The sequence below is a fragment of the Danio aesculapii genome, chromosome 2 (assembly GCF_903798145.1).
Source record: "Danio aesculapii chromosome 2, fDanAes4.1, whole genome shotgun sequence".
Lineage (NCBI taxonomy): Eukaryota > Metazoa > Chordata > Actinopteri > Cypriniformes > Danionidae > Danio > Danio aesculapii.
The window spans coordinates 25,474,383-25,502,173 of record NC_079436.1 but is presented as its reverse complement, the minus strand read 5'-3'; the positions used below and the strand labels follow the sequence as shown (position 1 = coordinate 25,502,173).

General features: G+C 32.6%; 1 protein-coding gene across 1 annotated transcript in view; it reads right to left on the bottom strand.

Annotated features, from left to right (window-relative positions):
• pld1a (phospholipase D1a) overlaps positions 1-27,791 on the bottom strand; it is a 71,655-nt gene that overhangs the window by 2,546 nt on the left and 41,318 nt on the right. The window contains exons 16-23 of the mRNA XM_056476003.1: positions 23,827-23,955; positions 23,549-23,667; positions 20,305-20,418; positions 19,377-19,487; positions 17,781-17,869; positions 12,046-12,159; positions 6,574-6,623; positions 4,710-4,844 (exon numbers count right to left, since the gene is read on the bottom strand). Of these exons, the coding sequence (XP_056331978.1) occupies positions 4,710-4,844; positions 6,574-6,623; positions 12,046-12,159; positions 17,781-17,869; positions 19,377-19,487; positions 20,305-20,418; positions 23,549-23,667; positions 23,827-23,955 (861 nt within the window). The remainder of the gene's footprint in view (positions 1-4,709; positions 4,845-6,573; positions 6,624-12,045; positions 12,160-17,780; positions 17,870-19,376; positions 19,488-20,304; positions 20,419-23,548; positions 23,668-23,826; positions 23,956-27,791) is intronic.

The following is a 27,791-nucleotide window of genomic DNA, read 5'->3' as shown; positions in this document are numbered from 1 at the left end:
TTTGTAACTTTATTTCTTTTTAATGTTCATTACAAAATGAACAAAATTTAAAACATTAATAAGTTTGTTTATTCCGGTTTGACTCATACTGGTCAAAATGATTGTAAAAATACGGGAAAATACTGTAAAAATTAACTATTTCAAAAACGTTGACTTTTTATTCACTGTATTTAAATATTGATTACTACGGTTATTAAGTCAAGAGCAGTGGATCTCTCATTCTGATTCTGTTTTGTTTGATAACAAAGGTGTCACTTTAAGAATCTGTAGAACTATAATGAAAGCATTTAATTACTTTTGTAACGGTTTATTTAAGACAAAACTATTTGCGTTTAATATAAAACACGCCAGGACTGACATGTTTACATATTATTAAGTCTATCTGTTTAAAAACACAGCCAAAGTGTCCACTTTCACTCCTCCTTAAATCACGTGTACAGAAGCTGATCTGGGAACAGTGTCTTTATATGGAGCATATCTGTCAGTCAGCACTGATACATGAATTGACTGATTCAGAGAATGCATAGGAAGGGCGATGGTCAATGCATAGCTTTGATGGAAATGAAGTGAATGCAGCAGTTTAAATATTAATTTCAACGTGTTTTCAAGCCGAAATAAAGTGAAAGTGTAATTCTCTTAAACAGCTCTTGTAAATAGATCACTTTTGAGATCGGCTCTTTTATTTTTCATAGAAAGATTCAAGATGCAGGTAAAATAGTGGGATAGAATGGTAAATTATGGCAGAATCCCGGCAAAAATGGGAGGGTTGACAAGCATGGTTTGACCAAGTGAAATAATACCAAACAAAGGCAGAAACAAATACATCAGATACACATACAGAAAACAAGAGACAAAAAAGAATAAGCAATATTAAATAAAATACTTTAAGCAAGTATGACAAATAACATATAATAAAATAAATAGAATAACGTCAGAACCTGTAAAATAATAATGATAATAATAATAATAATAATAATAATAATAATAATAATAATAATAATAATAATAATAATAATAATAATAATAATAATAATAATAATAATACAAAATGTGGATTTGATACTGGTATGAAATTACAATAAAAATAAAAGCAAAACCATTTTACAGATGTTTGATAAAACTTCCAAATAAGTCCTGGTAAAAATTTATACACACAGGAAGGAAAGCAAAGCAAATCTGAGGAGCGTTGTAAAATTTCAATAGCAGAAGGAACATAGGAAACAATGATGAATTTGCTAAAAGGAAACAGACACTGATCATGACTCACTTAATCCCAAATATCAAATATCCCAAAAAAAAAAAAATCACATCCAAGAAAACAATTTTTTTTCATTCATTGTTTTATAAGTGATTAGATCCTGAGGCATTTAATTCAATAGCACACAAATCCTCCAGCAACAGAATCAGAGATAACTCAATTTCAGTGTGCAGCTAAATGTTCCCGTCTGCCTGCTTCTGATCTATGACTTTCTTCATTGGATTTCTTCTATCTTCAGCAGAAATCTAAAGCGTTATCTGAAAGGACAACTCGCTTATCTTTTATGAATTTCTTGCGCTCTTTCTACAAAGTTCATTTGAACTTTTTCTTGATCTATGGAGCAGATGTGATGTGTTTTTACCATTCAGATGAGTGACAATTAAAATGGCTTAAATGGATAGTTCAACCCCCCCAAAAAATAAAAATTACTCTCCTTCAATTGGTTCCAAACCTTTAGCAGAGTATTTTTAAATACATTTCAAAGGAATTATAAAAAAAGGTAAACAATTAAATCCAAAGTAGAGAAAAACTAAAATGGCTACCAGTTCCCAACATATTTCAAACCATCTTCTTTTGTGCTTAATAAAATACTCAAACAGGTTTGGATGGGAGGATAAATAATGAAATGATTTTTATTTTCCGGTTGTAATATCCCTTTAATTTTGAACTGCAGAGAAAAGGCCAATATTACACATCTGGCAGTGCAGTCATGTGTAAAATAGACAACAATACTTCTCTCATTAAAACACCTCTTTTGGACACAAAGGTCTGTTGAAGTCGCTGCAAATATGCTATATTTAGAGAAATGCAAGAGTGAGCACATGCAAAAACCAGATCAACAAATACACAATATCCATCTCTCCAATACTTTCATATCAATAAATATACCACAGTTTTCCACAAGGGGGAGCGTTAGCATCTAGCCAATAGCCATAAACAAATCAAGAACTTGCTCAGAGAGTATGACAAGGCATCAAATTCCTAATTATTTGTTTTGTTTATTACATTGTTATTACAAGTTCCTGTGAAAACATTTTCTTTGATTTACTTAAGTGTTAGGACTGCACGATATTGGAAAAAATCTGACATTGCGATATTTTGATTTGCTGCGATATACATTGCTATATGAGCATATAAGTTAACCATAAAAGTTAACCATGTCTTAAACTTAGGAATAAACTCTGATTTCCACCGTTTTAGAATGACACTCTTAGCCATAATCATTCCTTAAATTATGGTGCTTTGTACGGACACATTATAATCCAGCAGAGAACTAGAGTACCCAAACATAGCAATTTCTGGGTCAGGTGTAAAGGTAAAACCATTTAAACATGTCACACCAGAAATCATAAAAAGTTTTGGACATGTTCAAAAGAGGTGGGCCAGGGATATATGAATCCAACCTAATTTCATTTCAAGCAAAGGTTATGCTGAAAACATGTACAGAATGCTGATATTTTTTTACAGTAGTAACCTATAGATTATATACACTTGGTAAAATAGTAAAAAAAAAAAATATATACACACACACACACACACACACACACATTTATAATTTATAATAATTAAAATTAAACAATTAATAAAATGTATGTTATATGTATTATATACGTATACGTTTTACAAATAAATATAAATAAAACATTCTGCACTCTGAAATAAAAGTACAAATCAGGGTGATTCTCCCAGAGGGGATCAAACAGAACATTCATTAATATGACATTTTTAGATACAAATGCATACTATTTAAAGGTACCGATCTAGTTTCAGGACAATTTCTGTAAGATAATAGACATGCACAATATTAGACTGTTTTTTTGTTTGTTTGTTTGTTTGTTTTTATAAGGAATAATAATTTATGCTGTCATGCACATGTTTTGACAGCTAATATGCAGGGGATTTAATGCTTTGCAGAAGTTGCAGACACCTTTACCGATATCAAAATGCTTTTTTGATGCAAATTCTTTACGCTGATTAAGAAACTAAAATAGGCCTAGGCTACTATAGTAAAGAAAATCCGATCTAAAATATAAAACTAAATAAATAGCTTAATACTCTTGACACTAGAAAGTGTAAAGCATGCAGCTCACCTCACAACAAAGGTGGAAAGTTATTGCATATCATATTTAACAAATCGTTTACTACAAATTTTATATAATTTTCTCACATGGATAATTGAATATTAATCAGATGATGTCATTACGCTGCTGTGCCGTCAGCCACTCGTTGCATTGCTGATCATGATTTCGAGGATTGATAGATCAGTCCTTCACAACACATGCAGAGATCTCAGATCAGTTCATCCTGACATTTTAATCGGACTCGCTAACTAAGAACCAAATTAGCCAGAGATCAGTTATCAAGATTAAAAGATCCAGAATCTGCCAAATCATCTTAGATCATTTAAGCGAGGTACAAAGGAACCACTGGTCAAGGTAACAGCCACACAGTGAAACAACTCATATACTCACAACACCCAAAACGATTCATCAGTCCTCTCAACAAAAAACAATCACATGCTTCCAATACCACTCTCTTTATAATGCCTTTAAATTCACCAAAAGACACTATTTTATTTAGTTTTAAGTCTGCTTGAAAATTATTCCAAGGTGCACAATAAGAAAATGCAGTTTTTCCCTGCTCCATACAAACTCGAGGTATATTAAAAAGCAAACACTTGGAAGAGCGTAGCTGAGAATTCCCAGAGCTAAGACAAAGAAGAGTACAAAGATAAGCTGAAAGTTTACCTAAAATAGCTTCATAGATTAAAAATAAATGTACCAGTGCTGTTTTCTGCGTACATCTAGTGATGTCCAGCCCACCATCTCAAACTAAAGCCAAGTTTTAGTTTCAGCTTCCTAATCAGAATAGCAATGTGTTTTTTTTAACCCAGATACCTAAGTACTTGTAAGAAGTGACCCTTAATTGTTTTTCCATCAGATGTAAAAATACTAAGATTATCAAATATTTGTATATGAGCTTTTGAAAAAAAAAAAAAAACAGAAACTTTGCTTTCTGTGAATTTAAAACTAATTTTAAACTAACCAGAGCATCTTCCAGTGACAGAAACGCAATCTGAAGCTCTTTCACCACCTGTTATAGATAGAGCAAGCGTATACTTATTGAGGATTAATGTTTTTTTTTTTGACCTCACATTTGACTTGATACAATTTCTCATCAAATCTTCTGACCAATCAAATGCTCTCTAGTATCTAACATGTCCCGCCTCCTTAAAGATGCTTCTCATTTGCTTTACATTTGATCTGCTTGGTCTCAACCACTCTCACTTGGCAGAGATGAAATAAAAACAAAAAGCAATTGGCTGTTTTTTAAGGCAGGGGAGCTACTCTATGTCTCGCCCTGTCTTTATGTTTCAATTGAAATACGTCACACACTGATACTCATTTCTCAAATACTCATTTCAAAGCAGTTCACGGGACCTTTAACTGACCGATAATGACGGTGTTGTCATCAGCGATAAGCAGCTTGCTATGAACATAGATGAGTTCAGTCACTAGTCGACCCTCCAGCTCCGCATGAGTCCTCAGACCACAGATGGAGATGTAGTTCATCCACTGGTCATCCACTGTTTGCACACAAAAAGAGGAAATCAGGCCAGATTCAGACTGTACAACCAATGACTGGAAAAAAAGATGCCTCTTACTATTTAGACTAATATATATATATATATATATATATATATATATATATATATATATATATATATTATATATATATATAATATATATATATATATATATATATATATATATATATATATATATATATATATACACATATACAATATATACAATATATATATACATATACAATATATATATATATATACACATATACAATATATATATATATATATATATATCCATATACAATATATATATATATACATATACAATATATATATATATACATATACAATATATATACAATATATATATATATTATATATATATATATATATATATATATATATATATATATATATATATATATATATATATATATATATATATATTAGTCTAAATAGTAAGAGGCATCTTTTTTTCCAGTCATTGTTGAACACAATAGAACATATACTGAAGGGCATAGGAAACATGTAACCATTGACTTCCATAGAATTTGTTTTTCCTACTATGGAAGTCAATGGTTATTGAATTCCAACATTCTTCAAAATATCTTTTGTGTTAAAAAAAGAAAGAAGAAAAACTCAGGGGTCAGAAAATGACAGCAGAATTTTTATTTTTTGTGTGAACTCTCTCTTTAAAGTCAGCCCAATTCTGGAATGACTATAATTTCATAATAACTTTTTAAATGCTGTATTAGTTCTACAAAAATTGTCTTGCTTTAGCTTAGCTTTTGCACCAAAATAAGGTTTTCATATTTCACTGAAAAAGCTCAGATCATGATTAAAATCTTACTTCCCAAGAACATTCTTTCTCTCGCAAACCCAATTTAATAATATAGTATTTATCACACTGAGCACAATGTCCAGAGGGTGAAATAAAACATAAAGTGCTACCTTATATATAGCATATTACAATATCTGTATTTGCTGAATCTAAATAAATGGCTCATGTTACTTTACAGAAGCCCTTTATTCACTGTTCCCTTGATGATGGAATTTATCTAACCTCATCATTCATTCATAAAAAAAAAATTATTAGTAACTTATTAGTAAATTACTTAAAATAAACTAAATAAAATATAACTTTCTTAAAAGAAATCCGACTTATCCTGTTCTAGTTTGTATTATTATGAACAATGATTTTGCACTATACAATGACTTGTCATGGTTATTTGATTCACATATTTCTGATGAATGCTTGCTTTTGTCCTTATTTTTAAGTCTCCTTGGTTAAAAGTGTCTGCTAAATGAATCAATCTTGATGTAAATACAGTTTCTTTAAAAAATACAATGCATTCCCCTCTCTAATATTGTATTTTTGTTGAAATTCATTATGAAAGCATCACGTAAACCAGGCTAGTTGTCATTTTTAATCCTGTAAGCCAAGGAAAATTTAGAGTTTAGCAACAGCTTCATAAATTTCACCTTAACTGAATTTTGGCACAAGCAGATCATCACTGTCTTACTGGAATCACTCATTTACTGTACTTGCAGTACATCAAAATTGACACATGTTGAATGATCATGCATGTTGCAATGTTGTGGTGAACCATAGAAGATAACTCCCAGCACCACAGAGTCAGCTTCACATTAAACTGTGTCACAATCACATCATCTTATCACTTCTTGGAAACAAACACAGAGGAAAAAAAGGAACAACCAGACTTACTTTCCTTCTTTAGCTGAGAGATTATGGAGTACTCTCCTCGGTTCATGGTTCTAAAAACACAAATTCATGCCATGATTAGAAAAGAACAACTGTTATTTCAAATGTTAATGTCATGTTACTCTGAGACACAATACAATTGCAGCAACAAGCAGTTTGGGGGACACTTTTGTTTAAATACCAATTCCCACTATTAACTACTGACTTATTACCTTTCTATTATAAACTATTGCAACTTAATTTTTGTTGTTACAGCAAGTAAATTTTTCTGGTTACCACAACTTAATTTTACTAGTTGTTTTAACTTAATATTTTAGTTCTCTTAACCTAATATTTTAGTTACCCTGACTTAATAATTGTAGTTCTTGTTACCTAATTTTTTAGTTCTAATAACTTAATTTTTTTTCTAGTTTTCATAACTTAATTTTCTAGTTACCGCAACTTTATTTTTATAGTTCTCATAATTTTTTCAAATTACCGCAACTTATTTTTTCTAGTTACCACAACTTAAGTTTTCTTAACCTAATTATTCCTAGCATTTGTAGTTGTCTTTACCTAATATATTTAGTTACCCATGACTTAACATTTCTAGTTCTCGTAACTTAATTTTTCTAATGTTCATAACATACTTTTTCTAGTTACTGCAGCGTTATTTTTGTAGTTCTCATAAAGCTTTTCTGATTATCAAAACCAATTTTTTTTCTAGTTACCACAACTTCCATTTTCTAGTACTCTTAACCTAATTTTTCTAGTTATGTTAACTTAATATTTCTACTTCTCTTAACTTAACATTTTAGTTACCCTGACTTAATATTTGTAGTTCTTGTAACTTAATTTTTCAAGTTCTGATTACTTAATTTTTTTCTAGTTTTCATAACTTAATTTTCTAGTTACCGCAACTTTATTTTTATAGTTCTCATAATTTTTTCAAATTACCGCAACTTATTTTTTCTAGTTACCACAACTTAAGTTTTCTTAACCTAATTATTCCTAGCATTTGTAGTTGTCTTTACCTAATATATTTAGTTACCCATGACTTAACATTTCTAGTTCTCGTAACTTAATTTTTCTAATGTTCATAACATACTTTTTCTAGTTACTGCAGCGTTATTTTTGTAGTTCTCATAAAGCTTTTCTGATTATCAAAACCAATTTTTTTTCTAGTTACCACAACTTCCATTTTCTAGTACTCTTAACCTAATTTTTCTAGTTATGTTAACTTAATATTTCTACTTCTCTTAACTTAACATTTTAGTTACCCTGACTTAATATTTGTAGTTCTTGTAACTTAATTTTTCAAGTTCTGATTACTTAATTTTTTTCTAGTTTTCATAACTTAATTTTCTAGTTACCGCAACTTTATTTTTATAGTTCTCATTATTTTTTTCCTAGTTACCACAACTTAATTTTTCTAGTTTTCTTAATCTATTTTTTTCTAGCATTTCTAGTTGTCTTAATATTTTTAGTTACCCATGACTTAATATTTCTAGTTCTCGTAACTTAATTTTTCTAATTTTCATAACATACTTTTTCTAGTTACTGCAGCTTTATTTTTGTAGTTCTCATAAACAACTAATTTTTTTTTCTAGTTACCACAACTTCATTTTCTAGTACTCTTAATCTAATTTTTCTAGTTATGTTAACTTAATATTTCTAGTTCTCTTAACTTAACATTTTTTGTTACCCTGACTTAATATTTGTAGTTCTTGTAACTTAATATTCTAGTTCTGATAACTTAATTTTTTCTAGTTTTCATAACTTTTTCTAGTTACAACTTCATTTTTGTAGTTCTCATAAACCTTTTCTAATATAATTTTTCTAGTTAGCTCAACTTAATATTTCTAGTTGTTATTACTTCATTTTTTTCTAGTTACCACAATTTAATGCATTAAATAACATGTTAATATATGTTTAATATTAATAAAAATTAGGTAATGCTTAACAGATGTGTTGTTCATCGTTAATACATGTCAACTAATGCATTAAATAATGTTAAATAATACAACCTTTTCATAATGTGTTACCCGATGTGGAAATAGAATATCAGTATGTTGGCTTTTTTAACAAAGCATCTAATTCATACCTGACATTTTCCATCCACAGTGCAGTGTTATACTAGTATAAATAAATTATTATTATTAAAAAAATTTAATTAATCAATATTATGAACTATTTTAGCTTTTAAAATTGCCTTTGTTTTTCATGTTTTCTGTTTTCATTTTAATTTTCTAGCACTTATTTTTTTTGTCATTTTTAGCTTCAAATATTTGTTATTTTAATGTATTCTCTGGCACCTAGCTGAAATTAAATATTTTATATACATAATATTTTAAGAAAAAAAAATTAATTTTAATTTTGCAATTTTAATGTTAATTAATTATAACATCCCTGCAGCACTGTCACAAAAATAGAATAAAGGTTTATTCAACAAAATGACTTTGTACACCACCATGTGACTGGTTAAGACCGAAACTCTGATTATTAAATAATTAAATATATATTTTACTTTACATATGCTTGCATCACAGTATAAATGATAGTTTACCATGTTTTCTCAATAACTTGACATTAGTCAAACAGTTACCATGGTGTCTCCATCTATCAAATGTAATAAACCAATACCTGTAAATCTGCCATCTTACATAAATCATGGCCAAAACGATTCTTACTAACAAAAACGTCCCTCAACAAATGAATAAATAACCCTTGCAGCAGTTTTCCCTGTGTAACGCGACACTGAAAGGCTACTTATTTCCATTTATTTTCCAGACGAATGAAACATGCATTTAACACTTGGCTGTGCCTCTTACGTGTGTAATGGAATGAACTGGTAAGCTGGCATTGGAAAACAAAAGCGCCATGTCTAACACAGGTCATTATCCTCACATCAGCCACATTTAAATTCTTCTTCCACAAATTCCTCCTTTCATCCAGATGAAATGAAAGGTTATGGTGGAGATGAGGATGAATTTGTGTGACTGCAGGATGAAAGCAGGTTTGTCTCATAGATTTGACTCTATAGAGCAGAAAGAAGCTGTGAAGCTGTTTAGCGTGTTGTCAGACTCATTAAAGCTTAATCGGAGCAAGTGTTAACTGCATGACTGCTGCTGTGAACCCCTGAACGACGCGACAAAAGAAACACACACTCAAGTCTTCCTCAGTGACAACATGAAAACAACATCAGCTATATTTGATGCTGTACTGTAAATAAATATCTTGGTCTGTGACTGAAATGTCAATGTCAAATAAATAAGAAAAAAAGTATGATATAGCTTTCATTACTTTTGAAAATATTAGACTTTTTGCTGGATGAAGAATAATGTTAAGCAGGAGAATCATGAAGTAAAATTGTTCCCATCATCCAATTTAATTTATGCAAGAGAGCAAGTCCTGCCCTTGATCACGCACCTTACTTTTTACAACTTTATACACAGCCCATATATTAAATGCTTTGCAAATACAATTTTGGTATCCTGATGTCTTGAACTATGACTAAAAACAATTGTGATATCAATACAATTTAAAAATCATTCATTCATATTCTTTTCAGCGGAGTCCCTTTATTAATCAGGGCTAGCCACAGCGGAATGAACCACCTACAATTTAAAATAACTGACTTAACTTTCTTTCTTTCTGTACCTATTTTATTTATTTGAACTAATCTGTATTAAATCAATAATTTATCCTTTACTTTTTTATTTCAATTCATTCATTCACTGAATGACCACAACCTTTTTAAAATAGATTTTTTTATTAGCATAAAAATAAAAGGTACAGGTAGATAAATTTATTTTAAATTGTTTATACGTTTGAATAGATCAGTGAATTAAATAATTATTTTATTTAATTTCCATTTATTCATCTACATTTTATTTATTTATTTATTAATTTCTATATATTTCTATATATATATATTTCTACATATATATATATATATATATATATATATATATATATATATATATATATATATATATATATATATATATATATATATATATATTTCTATATATATATTTATATATATCTATATATATATATATATATATATATATATATATATATATATATATATATATATATATATATATATATATATATATATATATATATATATATATATATATATATATATAGTAGTGTTAACAGAAAGCCAGCAAAACATTACAAAACTTTCTGGTCTGATGTGAAAAATATAATTGCCCAAAAGATTTGTGGTGATTTTTCTTTAAGCTATAGGCATGTTGTTTTGGGGTTTTACAATTCCTTAATTCAAGTTTTTTTTATAAACCTCAAATTATTTATTGGAAAGTTTTTCTATATACATGTAAATATAGTAAATACAGTGTAAATATACTATATGTAAACCATTTTTTTATTTTGGCATTTTTTTAAATGAGAATTGAAACTGTACTTGTATACCATTTCTGAGTCTGATAACAAGAAAGCACTTACAACTTCTAAAACATGTGCTTTATTTAATATTCTGCATTAATTTGTATTTTTTTCCATGTGTCCTCTACCTCTTCTCTTCTTAATTTAAATTTTTTAATTATTATTAATTTTTTTATTGATTCTTTTTTTTCTTTCTCATTGTCTTTCTCTTTGCTGTAACATTGTTATAATTTTTTAAAATTGTCATATTTCTCTTGTTGCAAAAAGCAATATCTGTATTGTTTGTACTATACTTTTATCTGTGGTGTTTTCATTGTAATTGCCTGTTGTTATAGCAATAATAAAAAAACTTCCATTTTTTACTTCCAAAGTGACACCAATACGTTATGTCAAATATTTGATGTCATTAATCCTTTAAAAAATCTGTAATGAATGTTTTCAAAGGTGAATTCTCCCATCATAAAAATCAGCATGTATCAAAACAACCACTGATAAAGCCTTAATAAAGTTTCTAGAAATCGATACATACTGTAGGCTACATACTAGCAAAAGTAACTACAGTATACAGTCTGAATAGAATAAAGAAAATCTGAATAACAATTTAGTTTAAGTACCAATCAATTCTCAAAATTAACTTCAGTCTTTTTACCAGCCTATTATTAAGATATTGACTTATTAGTAATAAGTGCATAATCTGCGTGATCTTATTTTACATCCCTTATCCTATACATAATACCCAATTACTACCTTAATAACTATTAATAAGCAGCAAATTAGGAGTTTATTGAGCTAAAAGTCTTAGATAATGGTTTGTTAATAGTGATAATTGTGCCTTGAAATAAAGTGTGACCAAAATCTGATTAGATCCATTTATAACATTAACACTTCGAAAAACAACTAAAACAAAATTAAAATCCCCTCAAAGTGAAACATTTGTGCGTTTATACTTTCTATCCTGCCAAATAAAGATGATTAAATCTGTGATGACATCCCATTCTTATTTCTTTTTTGTGTGACAAACTCGAGCCTGAGAGACTCTTTTACAGCGAGACCCGCCCTGCTTTTTGCTTTCATTCCTACCTGTAGTTGAAATGCATAACCGCCTGGAGTGCATTTCCTCCTCCTGTGGAAATGTCTCCCTCAAATCCAGGCAGCAGAGGAGTCACCACATACACACGAAATTTTTTATTCTCCCTGCAACACAATACAGCAAACATCAGTCCACATAAACATAAATTAGCTCATTCGTTAAATCCCGCAGAATTTTTTTGAGCATTTAGCAATATCTGTTTTGTCGGATCGAGTCCCAAAACACACTTGCAGCCAATCAGCAGTAAGCGCAGTGTCTAGTAACAAAAGCTGTGTTATCAAAAAGGGTCTTGTTGGGTAATGACCAAGTTTGATTTGGTGCCATCAAATATCAACGATGTTTGGCAAAATTTGGTTTGTGCACGTTTAAGGTTAAAGCTAGTGTGCTCCAAAACAATGACAACACTTGCAATTAAAACATATTAGAATTCAAAACTTGCATATTCTAAGTTCAGCCAATAAGGATCAATGATTTTATGATATAAATGTGCACTTCAGCTTTTCACCGAATCTGACCAATCAAATGCTCTGTTTTATCTGAAGTGTCTTGCCTCCTACAGGACGTGATTGAAATTGGTCACTTGTACATATATAAGCAAGCATTCTAGAGAAAGGTGTAATAAAGAAATCTGGGTTATCCCAATTAGGTGCGTAAATGCTCACTAACGTAACTTGACTATTATAGAGAGTGCCTGACACAATCACTTATCTGCCATTGGGATCTGAAATAATACTGGAAGAACAAATGTTCTCACAGAGTTCTCCAAAACACTTGGATAAATCCTCCATGTTTACTAGTCAAAACAAGGCAGGCGGAAACACCATAAAGCCATGATGTTTAAATGTGCTGTGCGATGTAAAAAAAATCTAAATAAAACTAAAAAAACAAAATACTGTGTCTATTTTGCTTAAAAATAAAATGAATTAAATTGACGCAACTATTTGCATAAGTTACTTGCTTAAGTAACTTAAACTAATTTATTTTAGTTTGTCCTGTTAGACTTTACATGTTTCCAACTTGCACTTTTAGGTGATGTCATCTCAATTTTAAAGTAAAATTGACTAATTTACCCTTAGAAGCCAAACAGAATTTGGAGTTACATTTATTCAAATGTTCTCCGTGTTCGCGTGGGTTTCCTCCGGGTGCTCCGGTTTCCCCCAGAAGTCCAAAGAGATGTGCTGTAGGTGAATTGGTTAAGCTAAATTGGCCGTAGTGTATGTGTATGTGATTGAGTGTGTATTGGTGTTTCCCAGTGATTGGTTGCAGCTGGAAGGGCATGTGCTGCGTAAAACATATGCCGGGTCAGCTGGCGGTTAATTCCGCTGTGGCGACCCCTGATTAATAAAGACAATAAGCTGAAAAAGAAAATGAATGAATGAATTTATTCAAATGTGTGCTTTTAAGTAATGCCAGTTTAATTTGATATTTTTAGACATTAGATTTTTAAGTTTGTCAAACTTTTAAATAATATTTACACATTTATTATTAAATGAATGTTATTTTTGTTTTGTTATAAATGTTATTTGTTACTTTGTTATTTTTTTTATTTATTCAAGACATTTTATTATGTCTCTATCTTTCAACAAAAGTATCCCTAATCAATTAAAAGTGTCAAAACAATGCATTTATTTACTAAATCCAATTTAAAACTCAAACTGGTAACATTTAACACTGAATAAAGCACATAATCTGTACCCGAGGTTATCATTGTCATAGTAGTTTATGCTGTTGTTCAGCAGTGATGACGTGGAATAGAAAACATCTCTGAAACAGAAATTTTACGCTTCACCGTCTCGGATAGTAGGACAAACATGGAAAAGATACCCTTTAAATTGCATGTTGCAGCATCACAACTAGTTAGGACACAGCTATGTTTCCATCCAAATGTGAATTAAATTTATGTGCAAAACAGGAATATCGCATAAAAGACATGCCATTTCCATCCAATGAGCCAAAGAGAACATAATCGTCACTTCCTGATTAACTGGCGACAAATATCAAAAGTAAAAACAGAATTTGCTGTGGTTGGAGAAGCTGTGTGAATCTTTTCTTTATTTCAAGAGTTCACACCTAGATAATGCTCGACTATGATAGCAGGTTTGGCATGCTGTCCCGGGAGAGAACCCTGAGCTCAGAGATAGATGAGCCCGAGGTTCCCGCCTGGTCAATGAGCATTAGGAGAGATACGAGATCAGGTGTTTCTCGAGTGCCCCCTTTTGCTATGTATGCGTTAAGTGCTTGTGACTGTATTACAATTCACTTATGTACATGTTTTTAGACTGTGGGAGGAAACCGGAGGACCCGGAGAAAACCCACGCAAACACAGGGAGAACATGCAAACTCCAAGCAGGGAGTGCCGTCTGGCTCAATTAGAACTTGAACCTGTGGCCTTCTTACTGCGAGGCAGCAGCGCTAACCACTGAGCCACCGTGTTGCCCGATCATGAAAGAGGAGGAGGGAGAAGGGAGGGATGGGGGGGGGGGGGGGGGGGGGGGGTTGTTGGGTTTCCAAAAACGAAGATAAGGAATGAAGTTTAGGCAGGATTTTTATAGTAGTTTTTAGAATGATCTGATAGGCTGGCTAATGATTAGCAATGAGGATCAGCTGTAGTCAATCATATCACGTGCTCCTCTCGAAATTAGTTTGTGAAACTTCACTTAATAAATAACTTGTGCCTCAGAAGACTGTCGACACGCAATGAACGCATGGTGGCGTTTGAAGATGTCAGATGTGGAGCACAGATGCTCTTGACAGTTCTGGAGGTCATTAATAATATAACAATACTAATACTGAAATGGTTAAGGTGTTTAAGAATGACTAAAACAACATTTCAGATGTTTTGCAATGTGCTCAGCTGCTTGGTGCGTCCATTCACACACATTTAGATAATCACATGATCTCTTATAACAAAATCCCATGTCTTTAATGCACATACTGGAATTTGTTCGGTAAAAGTGTTTCCATTGTAGTTATGTATGCGCATAATTTCTTATCGAATAAAAAGTTTATCCAACTAAGTTATGCGCATATGTTTTTTATGTGCATTTTCGAAACTTATGCACATCTTTGCGTTTCAATCAACCATATTGTTACGCACATATCCAAAATGCGCATAAAATTAGGCGGATGGAAACATAGCTAGTGTTACTCACCTCTCTAGCATATGCACAGAGGGGGCCAACTACATTGCACACAGATACACACAGACAAGATACAGAAAACTAATACAATCAAAATGAAATCTATTACACACAATTACAATTTCCTATATGGTGAATGAGACAGTTTACATAGTGCAGAAAAGGGGAGGGGCTACTTAATATTTTCTACTTAATATTAGTCTTCATATTTTAGCTGAAATTACGTGGCACATCAAAATAAGCTGCGCATTTCAGTTCACTTCAGTAGACCTTTCCATCAAATACTCAATTGCACTCACGGTGCAACGTCATTTTAAACCCATTGCTCCTGTGTTCAATCTGTGTGCTGCCTCGATAATTATAAAGTCGTTACGAATAGTTGTTCTCCCAGAGAGGCTTTTAAGCACATCCCAGCAGTGTTACAGCACAAACAACATTGCAGTATTTGAGAGTTGATGGCGATGCCTGGAATGAGTAAATGAAGAGTGGCAAGAGCACAGGCCGTGTCTGGCTCACATCAATGCTGTGGCAGGTGCTAACGTCTCATTAGCCGTCAACGCGCGCTAAAGACAGGCCTGTCTCTGCAGCTGAGCCTACAGTGCGCATGAGTCTCCTGGAAATTAGACAGTTTACTGGAAACTGCACAAGCCAGGGCTCCATTAGCAAGGGGAAAATTTGTACTTTACTGATCTTGTGCACTTTCTTTGAAGAAGTGAAGTTAATGCGTCTGGGTGATAAGGATACAGTAACAATGGGTTTGTTTTAGGGCTGCATAATATGTTGTTTCAGCATCAATATTAGAATGTGATCATTTGCAATAGTCACATCTCAGGATATGCAATGTTGAGTCTGTATTCTAATTTGATTGCATGTGACTGTGTGAGGATTTTCAAAGCATTCGGCAGAAGAAGTTGTACTGTTAGTAACTTTAATAACTGAATTATTTTAAATTTTGTTATTCAATTACTGTACCTGAATATTGTTAGACTCAGTAAACAATAAAGCTTATTGTATCCATCTATGCTTTTAATTAGTTCATTAGATTTTATGGAGATGTACACGCCTACAGAATCATTACAATCAATCTAAAATTATAGATTCTTTCCAAATAGAGATATTTTAGTCACCTGGTAAAAAGTATATCACAATAGCAGGATGCACGGTAGAACTCCGGTTTCCCAGACAAGTCCAAAAACATGTGGTATAGTTGAATTGGGTAAGCTAATTTGTCCGTAGTGTATGTGTGTGTGAATGAGTGTGTATGGATGTTTCTCAGTGATGGGTTGCAGCTGAAAGGGCATGTGCTGCGTAAAACATATGCTGGATAAGTTGGCAATTCATTCTGCTGTGGCGACCCCAGATTAATGAAGGGACTAAGCCAAAAAGAAAACGAATGAATGAATGATTGAGTATATCACAATATTTAAAAATTGCAGAATAACAAAAAATATCAACAATGTTCGATTTTTTTCAATATTGTGCAGTCCTAGTTTGTCATGCACACATTTTCAGTGGGAAACTTAAGATAAATTATTATAAAAGTAAAATGTGAAGTGAAACATTTCATTAATTCAATTAATTTGTTGCATTACTGTTAGATCTTAAATTTGTGCATACTTTGTGCTAGATTATTGACTTTCTGGTATGTTTTGTTCCCTCATGAGTTGTTTTTTTTATGTATTCTGTTAAACAACATTCATAATAATTTTTAAGATAATATAAGCAAGAAAATATTTAAGCACTACCAGTTTTTATTTCCAGACAATATGTGAAGTTTATTTATAAACTAATTTCGAGAGGATCACGTGCTTATGATTGCTTGCGGCTGGTCCCACATTGTCCAATTTATGATTCACGAATCAGACGATTCCTAAGCCACTATAAATACCCTAAGTTCCATATAACAGCTATCTTCATTTTGAAGAATCCCCCCTTTCACCCCTACTTCTCCCCTTTTCCTAGATGGGTGGCACGGTGGCCCAGTGGTTAGCACTGTTACCTCACAGCAAGAACGTCACTGGTTCTAGTCCTTACCAAGCCAGCTGACGTTTCTGTGCAGAGTTTACACGTTCTCGCCGTGCTCATCTGGGTTTCCCTGGTTTCCTCCCACCATCCAAAAAAACTTAAGTTAATTGACTAATCCATATCGGCACCATAGACATGCACCTAGTAAGTAGTTATCTCTTAAGTGCAATCACTATATGTTCATTAGCCACTACAGCAGGGGAGTTCTCAAGATCTACCTGAGCTCAAACTACCCTCTCGCCTTGCAAATGGGAGGGAGCCCCGGGCTCGAGAATCTTATAAGCTCAGGGCTCGCTCCCAAGACAGCGTGTGTGTGAACACTTGAATAAGCAGATTTTGTTTTTTGTTATTGGAAACATTCATAGCATTATAACTGACTGAAGTGTTTAGTTAAATTTAAGTCTTTGACACAAAAGACAGCAGAGTCAATTAATAAAGTGATTATACAAATTGCTCTACCAAAGGTCAATCAATTCCAGGGAACACAAATACTCATGGGCGCATTGAATGGTGATGAACGGCAGTAATCAGTGTTAATGCATTAAGATTCTCACACTTACTTGTGTGCTCTGATGATTCGCTCTATAATGGCGTCACCAATCTTGTTGTAAACATGTTTGTTATCGGCACAGCTGATGAAGAACTGGTTCTGAAACAAAACAATGAAGCAGGAACAATCAATCCGGTTTGTTAGGCATGTAACACAGTCAAATAAATTAATTCAACTTCTGTTAGACTATGAATCCTGCATGTAACGCCACATTGTTGAAGAATCATATTAATTTATTAGAGCTAAGGTGAAAAATTGGTTACGAAATTGATTCTGCATTGATATCTGAGATTTTCGAAATGCATTGATATTCTCTTGAATCGATTCTGAGCTTATTTCATAACATAAGATTGCGCTGTATGTTTTACAAACAGCCGTACTCTGCTTGAATTCCTTAAAACTGCTAAATGAAACTAAAATAATCATTAATAAAGCTAGAAACGGTTTAAGCCAACTACAAGAGTGTTGATAGCGAGTTGTGTTTACACTAATCTCATGACATAAAAGCCACCTTACATGACTTCTAAGCACTCTTCCATGTATGCATTTGAGTGTCCAGTTAAATCCTAGCTTAGAGCTCCATCTGCTGTTAAAAACCGAGCTCTGGATCAATTCAAGAGTGAATGGTGATGCATTTTAAAAATCTCAACAATCTAAACAATTTTTCAGCACAGCTCTATTGTCTATGGAATGACTTTCAGAAAGTCGGCTTGGCATAAGGCAAGATTTAATAAACAGCCCAAAATAACGTTATGTCCCAATGTCCCATACATTCAAAAATGGGAGTGTAAAGTTTGATCTACTCACAATGCACATATTAAAATATACACATGTAGCAGCTCATTTCTGTTATGCCCTACACAGTATACCAAATTATTGTCACAGCACATTCCTTGCAGTTAAAATGATGATGCAAATACCAGCAAACTTCACTATACAAGCTTGCATTTTTGTTGAAACTTTCTCCTCTCACAAATTTGCATCTGAAAAGGAAGCTCCAACAAACGCATATACAATAAGGTCAACATAAAAATATTAATAGAAAAAATTACATTCAGTGTCCAGGCTTTTTTATAGTAGTTTCTTTTGTGTTTGAAAATGTTTCTTTAAAAACAAACAAAACAAGACCCACAAGTTTTGTTGATCATTTTGTTGATCTTTTGCATTAATAAACATTTAATGGATTTTTGCATTACTAAATGTGGCAAAAAATCTAATTTATTTTAATCTTATTTTTAAATTTATTAATCTATTTCTTCCTTAAAGTAAACGTGATCAAATTTTTCCTTATTTAAATCCTGTAAATACAAATATTTCATCATCATCATCATACGTTTTAAATTCTTTGAATAAAATGCGTTATTACTTGGTAAATATCCATGATTCCTCTAGAATTTCCATGAAATAATTTCCAGTACCTGGCCCTGATATGCTCTGATAACTGCTGTTGTACACCATTCATCAATAATATGAAGCAACAGAAATGTCAACAGTGCTTTATAGCTTGTTACACATTATACATGCATCAAAACTACAATGGCTGTCAGATCATTTGAAGCATATCGCTGAACACTCACAGACAGCGTAAAAGTGGGAGATTCTCTACCTCAATGTAGATGAAGTGCTTGCTCTTGGCAATGACCTGAATATAGGCATTATGAATGGACTCCTCGTGGTACTTGATGCCCGCTGACCAGTCTGCTGCCGACCGCAGAACCTGGGAAACCATTTATGAGCAGTTATTTCATGTGTGTTCAATCTATCCATTTGTAATCATGTAGGTGAGTTCATTTAAAGTGTAAATGGAAAAATCTAAACTTGCTTGGTCATTTGACAACATAGAACTATATAGAACTAGAATATATAGCTTAGAACTATAAAAACATCCAGTAAGTTTCAGAAGTTCAGTCCAAAAAAAAAGATAATCTAACAAAACAACAGTTGATCCTTCTGATAACAACATTAGGATAAACTTGGCCATTTGCTTGATTGATTTTACAATGGATTTGCACAATTCGACAGGATTTTCATACAGACTTAAACTAAAAAAAACAATGCTATGCTGACTATTTTGGCTCTTACAGTAATGTACTGAACATGCGATCATTATTGCCTTGTTATTAATGATCATTTATTATGTACTCAGTATTTACCCATTTTTGACTTAAATGACAGTATTGTCCATCTATGAAGGATGTAGACTGTCAAAAACCCATGCAGATAAATACACTGGTGGGAACAAAGATGTCCTGTTGAGTTTTTAAAAATGTTTAAATATGTATACTCTTTGTCTATCTCATATCAGTGGACGTTTACTTCTGAGTTGACGACACACAACACCTATCCAGACAATAGAAAGTTCAAAAGAGAACAGATAATAGTAAACTGCATTTAAATTATAGGGTATTTATTATAATATAAATATTGATAACAATATAAATGGTCCTCAGAAAGCAGTACAAAATATACACCTTATGAGGATCCCATTAAATAAGGTGTTCTTAGTGTCATGATCTATTAGTTATATTTCTTACCTGAACTTTGGTGTGGACAGTGTCTGGCACTTGGTACTTCAGATCATTGCCTGTGCTGTGAGATTTGGGTAGTAGAAATGGGTAAGAGAGCGATCTGTACTTCGGCTTCATTATCTAAAAGTGAGAGAGAGAGAGAGAAAAAAAGTCACACTGAGCTCAGATTTTAGAGTTCTGATTTAAATTCAAGAATAATTTTAGATTATGTATTTAGATGCTGAATGCTGATTGGTTTATAGCGCATCATCACTTGTGCGTACAAAAAAACGGCATTGACAACACAGGAAGTGGCTTTTTTTTAACTGTTATAATAAATAGTTATACAAGCTGTTATAATACGCTGAAAGCATTATGTAAATAATATATATAATATGTAATCAATATATCTTATTTCTAAGACAACAACATATTCTGTACCGCATCGGATGTCATTCTTTCATTGTAAATGCTAGTGCTCCCGGTTTTTTTCTGCCACCTCCCTGTGAGCGCATCCTGAATGTTTACAAATATGGTAATTGGTCTATAGTAAGAACTACAGTATTAGGTCATTTGTTTATATTGCAATAGTTGCTGTGTTACCATAGCAACTATAGAATTATCACAAGTTTAATTCAAGTACTTTACTATAGTTCAATGTAAAAAATATCTATTAATTAACAGTTTCCATATTTTGTGATTCACAAGTGTTTTCTATTTATTTATAGTTTTGAATTGCGTTATGGGATGTTGATCTCTGCTCTGTCGACTTTTGATGTTGAAAATTCTACTCTATTATTAATATTTTAGTCGTTTGAAATAATTTAATGTATAAAAAATAAAATATAGAGAAAAGTCTACTTACAAGCAACAGAATGTACTAGCAGCTTATTACAAGGTTTTTGTACTATAATAACACCAATCGAGACAATAAATAATTTTAAACTATTAAAAAGATTAATAAACGCCATTTAAAAGCATAAAAAAATTAATAAATAAAAAAAAAATACTAAAACTGCTAATTTATGGAATTTTTTACGGTGTATATTTCTAAAAATTATACAGTATTTACTATAAATTGCTACGGTTTTCTTCATGAGGGTGAAAACTAGAGGCATGAACGTACACTGGTCTCATGGTTCGGTTACGATTATCATGCCATCGATTCGGTTCAATTCGATATCTCGGTGCATTGATGATACTTTTCAAACATAATTAGATTTTTTCTTCACAACACAAGAATGTTTTTTTAATAAAATCTCTAAATATATTAATATTTATTTTTGTAAAACAATTTTGTCCTTTAATAGAAGCAGTAAGATATATGAACTGTACCTTAAATTTGACCTGCTCTAAGAAAACACTCTTTTTGAATGTTTCAAACAAAACTTCAATACATGCACAGAAGACAGCATGAGCATTTATAGCAAATAAACTAGTGTAAATATTATCCACTTGCTTTTTGAGCGCTGTCAAGCGAGGTCTTACATGCGGGAAGGACAGCCGCGGTTACAGTCTATATGCGCATTATCCGCGGTTATCACAGGCAATCCATAATAAACATAGTGTAGAAAACTCGCACCTCAGGCACGCTCGTGTCTGGATCCACAATTATTACTTTAACGGCCAAGAGGAGAGAAAAAAGTTACCTTACAAACACGCCAGTGGGTCAAATGTCCAAAGTGAGAGAGAGAGGCAGAGATGGATTTTTACAGCATTTCTCCCTAGTGAAATAGTGGCTCGTGTACTGTGCCTTCTTCAGTGGCTTCTTCACAAACAGTTGAACTGTGCATAATTATCTACCTTTTAAGTAGTAGGAGCACTCTCCGCTTTCCCTCGTGAAGCAAATACGAAAAATAACTGAAACTGCAATTCATTGAAATTCTGCTAGTCCTGGCTCCATAATAGAGCAGATTTCTTTTGAGCCCAATGTTAAAATGGCCAAATTTACAGCAGAAAAAAGGTGTTTACAGCATGGTACGAAGAACGATTTTGGTTCATATAGCTAATATTACCCTTCATGACAAATGTGAGGGGGGTGAATTTTTTTAGAATTCATCAGTTTCCTTAAGTCTGCATAATTAAGGGCGTGGCCACTTGAGTGACAGCTGGGTCTCGCTGTTCGCCGTTACTTCACCTCAGCTGGTTCCAGCTGATTAGCTGCTGAACTCTGCATATACAGTACATCGTATTTTTGTTTTGTTTTATGTGGCTTTACACAGTAAGTTGCCTTTTGGAATTATTTCTTACCATTACATATAGATAATATGGCATGCTGTGTGCACTTAATTGTGCTCACAAACCATTCACATGGCCTCCATTTCCCAGGTGAGTGAACTTGTATACTTATAGCAAATCTATAAATGTATTTGTTTTATTTAAGATCATTTATAGTTTTCTTTAGACCTGTAATGCACTCCAGAATCTGACAGATTGATTAGCTGTAGGCTCTAGAACAGTCATCTGAAACGTTGTCATACAGTGTAATGCCTGAATTTCATGAATAGTCTTGCATTTACTAACACACAGACTATATCTGAAGTATTTGGATGTAATTTGCGTTTTCCTCCTGTAGAAAAACATCATAAGAACAAAGTTTGATGGCTTAACGCATTACAACTGTGTTTTTAAAAGTCTAAACACTTTATTGATACAGTACACAGCTAAGCACATGTGGTCAGAACATAAACGAGTCGCAGGTAATGAAGTATTAAGCGTTTCTCCCATAGAAAAGCCTGTCTAAGCAAAATGCTAGCAGGCGTCTGTAGCTCCGCTCACGCTCTGCCTCTTTGCCCTTATTTGGTATCCCCCGGTTGGTGCGATGACGCGCGAACAAAATGGCGACGTTTGGCCATGCCTACTGGTAGCTTCTTTTGGGTTCTTCAGAAACCTATGGGTGACGTCACGGGTACTACGTCCATATCTTTTACAGTCTATAGACACTGCACATACAGTAGGAGATAAATGATGTCTGTACGTAATACCCGATTATGATCTATTACTGAACCGATATCGAATTGTCCCCATCTGCATCGCGCTGCACTGAAGAAACAATTAATTTTGACACCCCTAGTGAAAACACAAGCATAATCAGGGTGTCCTGCACCAAATTGTACTATACTGTACTAAACTGCACTGTACCGATCAGTGGTACAGTATGACTGTGAAAGAGGTTTTTAATGCATGCAAATAAAGAAAAATATCTAAATTGTGTGGTGAACTTTAAAGTGTGTAGGTCATAGTTTAGACAGAGAGGTGCTAAATGTCTCACCTTGGTGAAGTTCCAGCGTTGTATAAAGTGCCTGGCCACATCTCTGGCTGCTTTTCCATGCACCACTGAGGAGATATCATGCCAGGGCATTCTGGGGGTTGTGTATCTGTCAATAAAGTCTACAGACCAGCACAGCATTAAAAAAAAGCATCATAAACATCTGAAGCGCATCTAAAAGACTGTGTTTAATCACACTGTTCAGCCTTGGATTACCTGGATTAACGATCACTGAAATGAGAAAAGTAAAAGCGTTGAGGAAGTAAAAAGGTGTGGCTCACCGTCAAAAGGCTTGTCCAGCTGAACCCAGTCTTTGTAGACAAAGTTGCAGTAGTCCTTGCCATGCCAGAAGCGCGTGTTTCCCATCAGCTCTCCCACTCCTGTCTGAAGACTGTGCACTGAGCCACTCTCTGCAGACATAAAACACTGCTATAAAACATAAAGAGCCAGATGTACAGTACCAACAGCTTGTGTCAGTGCAAACATTTTTGTTTGAGAAGAGAATTAACATCAATTATGCAATATGGTTTACTAATGTTTGTTGTGATCAGCTAACTGTTAGCTGCAATAACTGTTAACTGTAATAACTTGCAGCATTATTTAACACACAAAAAAAGCAATTCTGAAATCAATCTGATTACAAATACATTATTCCTGTAACCACAGAATTGCTAATCAGGCCTTTAATAGTTGTAATACAATACTGTATAATTATATTTTTATTGTTAACCACACTACCTGACAAAAGTCTTGTCATAAATCCCAGTTGTAAGAGGAACAAATAATAACTTGACTTCTAGTTGATCATTTGGAAAACTGAACGAATGAATCATCGCAATCATAACAAATACTGCAGAAGACCTATTGGAACCCGCATACACGCAAGATTCTCATAGAATCATAGATTCAGTCAAGTTTGGTGAAGAAAAAATAATGGTTTGGGATTACATTCAGTATGGGGGCGTACAAGAGATCTGCAGAGTGAATGGCAACATCAACAGCCGGAGGTATCAAAAGATTTGTGTTGCTCATTACATTACAAACTACAGGAGAGGGCAAATTCTTCAGCAGGATAGCGCTCCTTCTCATACTTCAGCCTCCACATCAAAGTTCCTGAAAGCAAAGAAGGTCAAGGTCTTCCAGGATTGGCCAGCCCAGTCACCAGACATGAACATTATTGGAGATATCTGGGCTAAGATGAAGGAGGAGGCATTGAAAATGAATCCAAAGAATCTTGATGAACTCTGGGAGTCCTGCAAGAAGACTTTCTTTGCCATTCCAGATGACTTTAATACGTTATTTGAGTCATTGCAGAGATGTATGGATGCAGTCCACCAAGCTCATGGGAGTCATACACAATATTAATTCGTTTTCCACCGCACCATGCCTTTATATTCTATACTGTACATTATTTCTGTTAAGTGACAAAACTTTTGTCTAAGCAAAGTCAGACCTTACTTTCCTAATTAAATAATTAAAAATCGAGGCATGATCATATTTTATTTTAGTAAAATAAGCGTAATCTAGAGGTCTTTCCCTTTCATATAAGCCACTTCTGATACCAAATGATCAACTAGAAGTCAAGTTATTATTTGTTTTTTCCTAACTAGGATAGGTGACAAGACTTTTTTGTCAGGTAGTGTATATTCTGTAACAAGGTGTTATTATAAAAGTAACATTTGGAATTTAACAGTAAAATAAAACTTGTTAGGTAACGTAGTTATGTTTAAAATAATGCATATAATATTTTAATAGAATATATTTGAAATGTGAATTGCTGACTATGTAAAAGTATGACGTTAACTATAGCTAATAATACATTTATAACTATTTAAAAATCATGTAAATATATTATTATAGAGTAGTTATATTTTATCCTATATATATATATATATATATATATATATATATATATATATATATATATATATAGGATAAAACATAACTACTCTATAGATTACATGATGATATTACATATATATATATATATATATATATATATATATATATATATATATGTAATATCATCATGTAATCTATAGAGTAGTTATGTTTTATCCTATATATATATATATATATATATATATATATATATATATATATATATATATATACACATATACTGTATATATTTATTTATTTATTGCAAATATGTCAATTATATAACTGTGTTTTTAAAGAACTGTGTTTTTCTAATAATATAAGATTATATAAAATAGGGAAAAAAAAGCACGGAGATGTAGAATGCTGCACATAATCTAAAACCGAACAATTAGTGTGAAACAAAGCACTGGTTATCTTAACAGCAAATTAATGTGACTTGAGAGTAAGAATCAGTGACAAATGAAGCCTTGCCTGAGGTCAACGTAATTTAATTAAAGCATATCTCTGCTGTCAAGTCTAAATACACTTAATCCTCCCTCAGCCTGTGTGTGTATCAGACAGAGCTGAACCAAGAAAACGATGAGCAAGCCACATGAGTTACATATAATACACCTATTATCAGCCAGAGAGGAGAATTGTCACTTCGCATCTGACAGAGGAGAAAAATACCTAGACATGATAGAAATACAGCAGTGGTTCTCAAAGTCGTTTAGACAGGCATTCAAGGTGGTCTCAGAATAACAAAATTATTCAACACTTTCAGATTCCTTCAAATTATTGGAGTTAATCTTGCACTAGGAAGTAATTTCTTTAATTATATGACAAGCTCTATTTAACTGGCAGTCAAACTTTCTATTTTCCACTGACTTTGCTAGATGAGGAGTATTCTAAAGTGACTGAAGGAGACTGAAACTTTATCTCAGCACACAGCTGCTGTGTTTCTATCTTAACGTGAAGTGAATCTTTTCAAAGTTCTCAAAAAAATAAATAAAATCCTAAAAGGTTTTTGAGTTATTAAAACCTTCTAAAGTTATTAGAGTGGATGACTGTAGTATTGGTAACCTAGTAACTTACAGTAAACAAAGCACAATGGAGGCAGCTGATTAGTCGTGTGGTGTGGGTGTAAGACTCACTTTGTCAGAATTTATTTATCTCCCATTATTTACAATAACCCTTTTTCACACAAGTCCAAATCCACCTCAAGAGAGTGTAGAAATTAGAAACCTTCATTATACTTTTCTGATGTGATACTTCAAATTGCACATTACCTAAGGCTAATAGAAACCCAGCTACATTTTAGAGAATTTGGACTGAAAGAATCTGCTATGATCAAACCTTCATCAGCAAAATGATTAAAAGACTAGACTAACCAGAGAAGCATGTTGTGTGGACCGAGAACTGGTGCAAAGTTCACTTAGGTGTAAAAAGCCAGTTTAATTTACTGGGTCTGATTGAAAACATAATGTTTCTTGTCAAACTAGGGAAATACTGAACCCAAAGTGTTTAGAAAAATTTGTTTGACTAATGTTTTCCACAGAAGTTGGATCTCATATACACTGTAGATCATGGTTGCCCAAACTTTTTTGTTTACAGGGCCAAAAGCCAAATATCATTGAGAGCTGTAGGTCGAAGTTAAATCGGTATTTAAAAGTTAGTTAAAAAATTGTATTACATTAAAGTTAATAATTTATTTGATAAGATTTAAAAGTAAACAAAAACACTACTTTAAATCATATTAACTAATGCAGTATAACATTTAAAATGATAACTTATTGCAATAATAACATACATCACATTTATAACACGGTGGATTTCAATGATAAATACACTAGTCAAGCAGAAACTGCCTTTGCCTTGATTTGTCCTCTATCTGTCGGGTGACTGAATGTACATTTAAACTAAATCTAATTCATTTACACCATTTAATTTACACCATTTTATTTCAGTTAGCTTTTAACAATAAAACAAACAAATCAAAGGTTACTTTGAGGCAACTTTGGCCTGTGGGCTCTAGTTTGGGCATGTTGTAGATACAAGACAGATTGAATGCAATTGTTTATCAGAAACTCCTTCAGCAATGTGGGGTTGATCGCACAATAAGCCAACAATTTTTATGCAGGACAATGAGCCTCAATACGCATCAAAACAGTTCCTTGATGTTGACAGCACTGCTATACTGACATGGCCAAACTAGAGCCCAGATATAAACCTGATAACAAATCTATAGAAAGTTCTAGGCAATAAAGTTATGACCAAAGATGCAATACGGTTACTGAACTGTAGAAGAAAACTGAATCAAGTACTAATAGGGTTTTCTTTTTGACTCAGAGTGAAGCTTAGTTTAAAATAAATTGGTATTAAA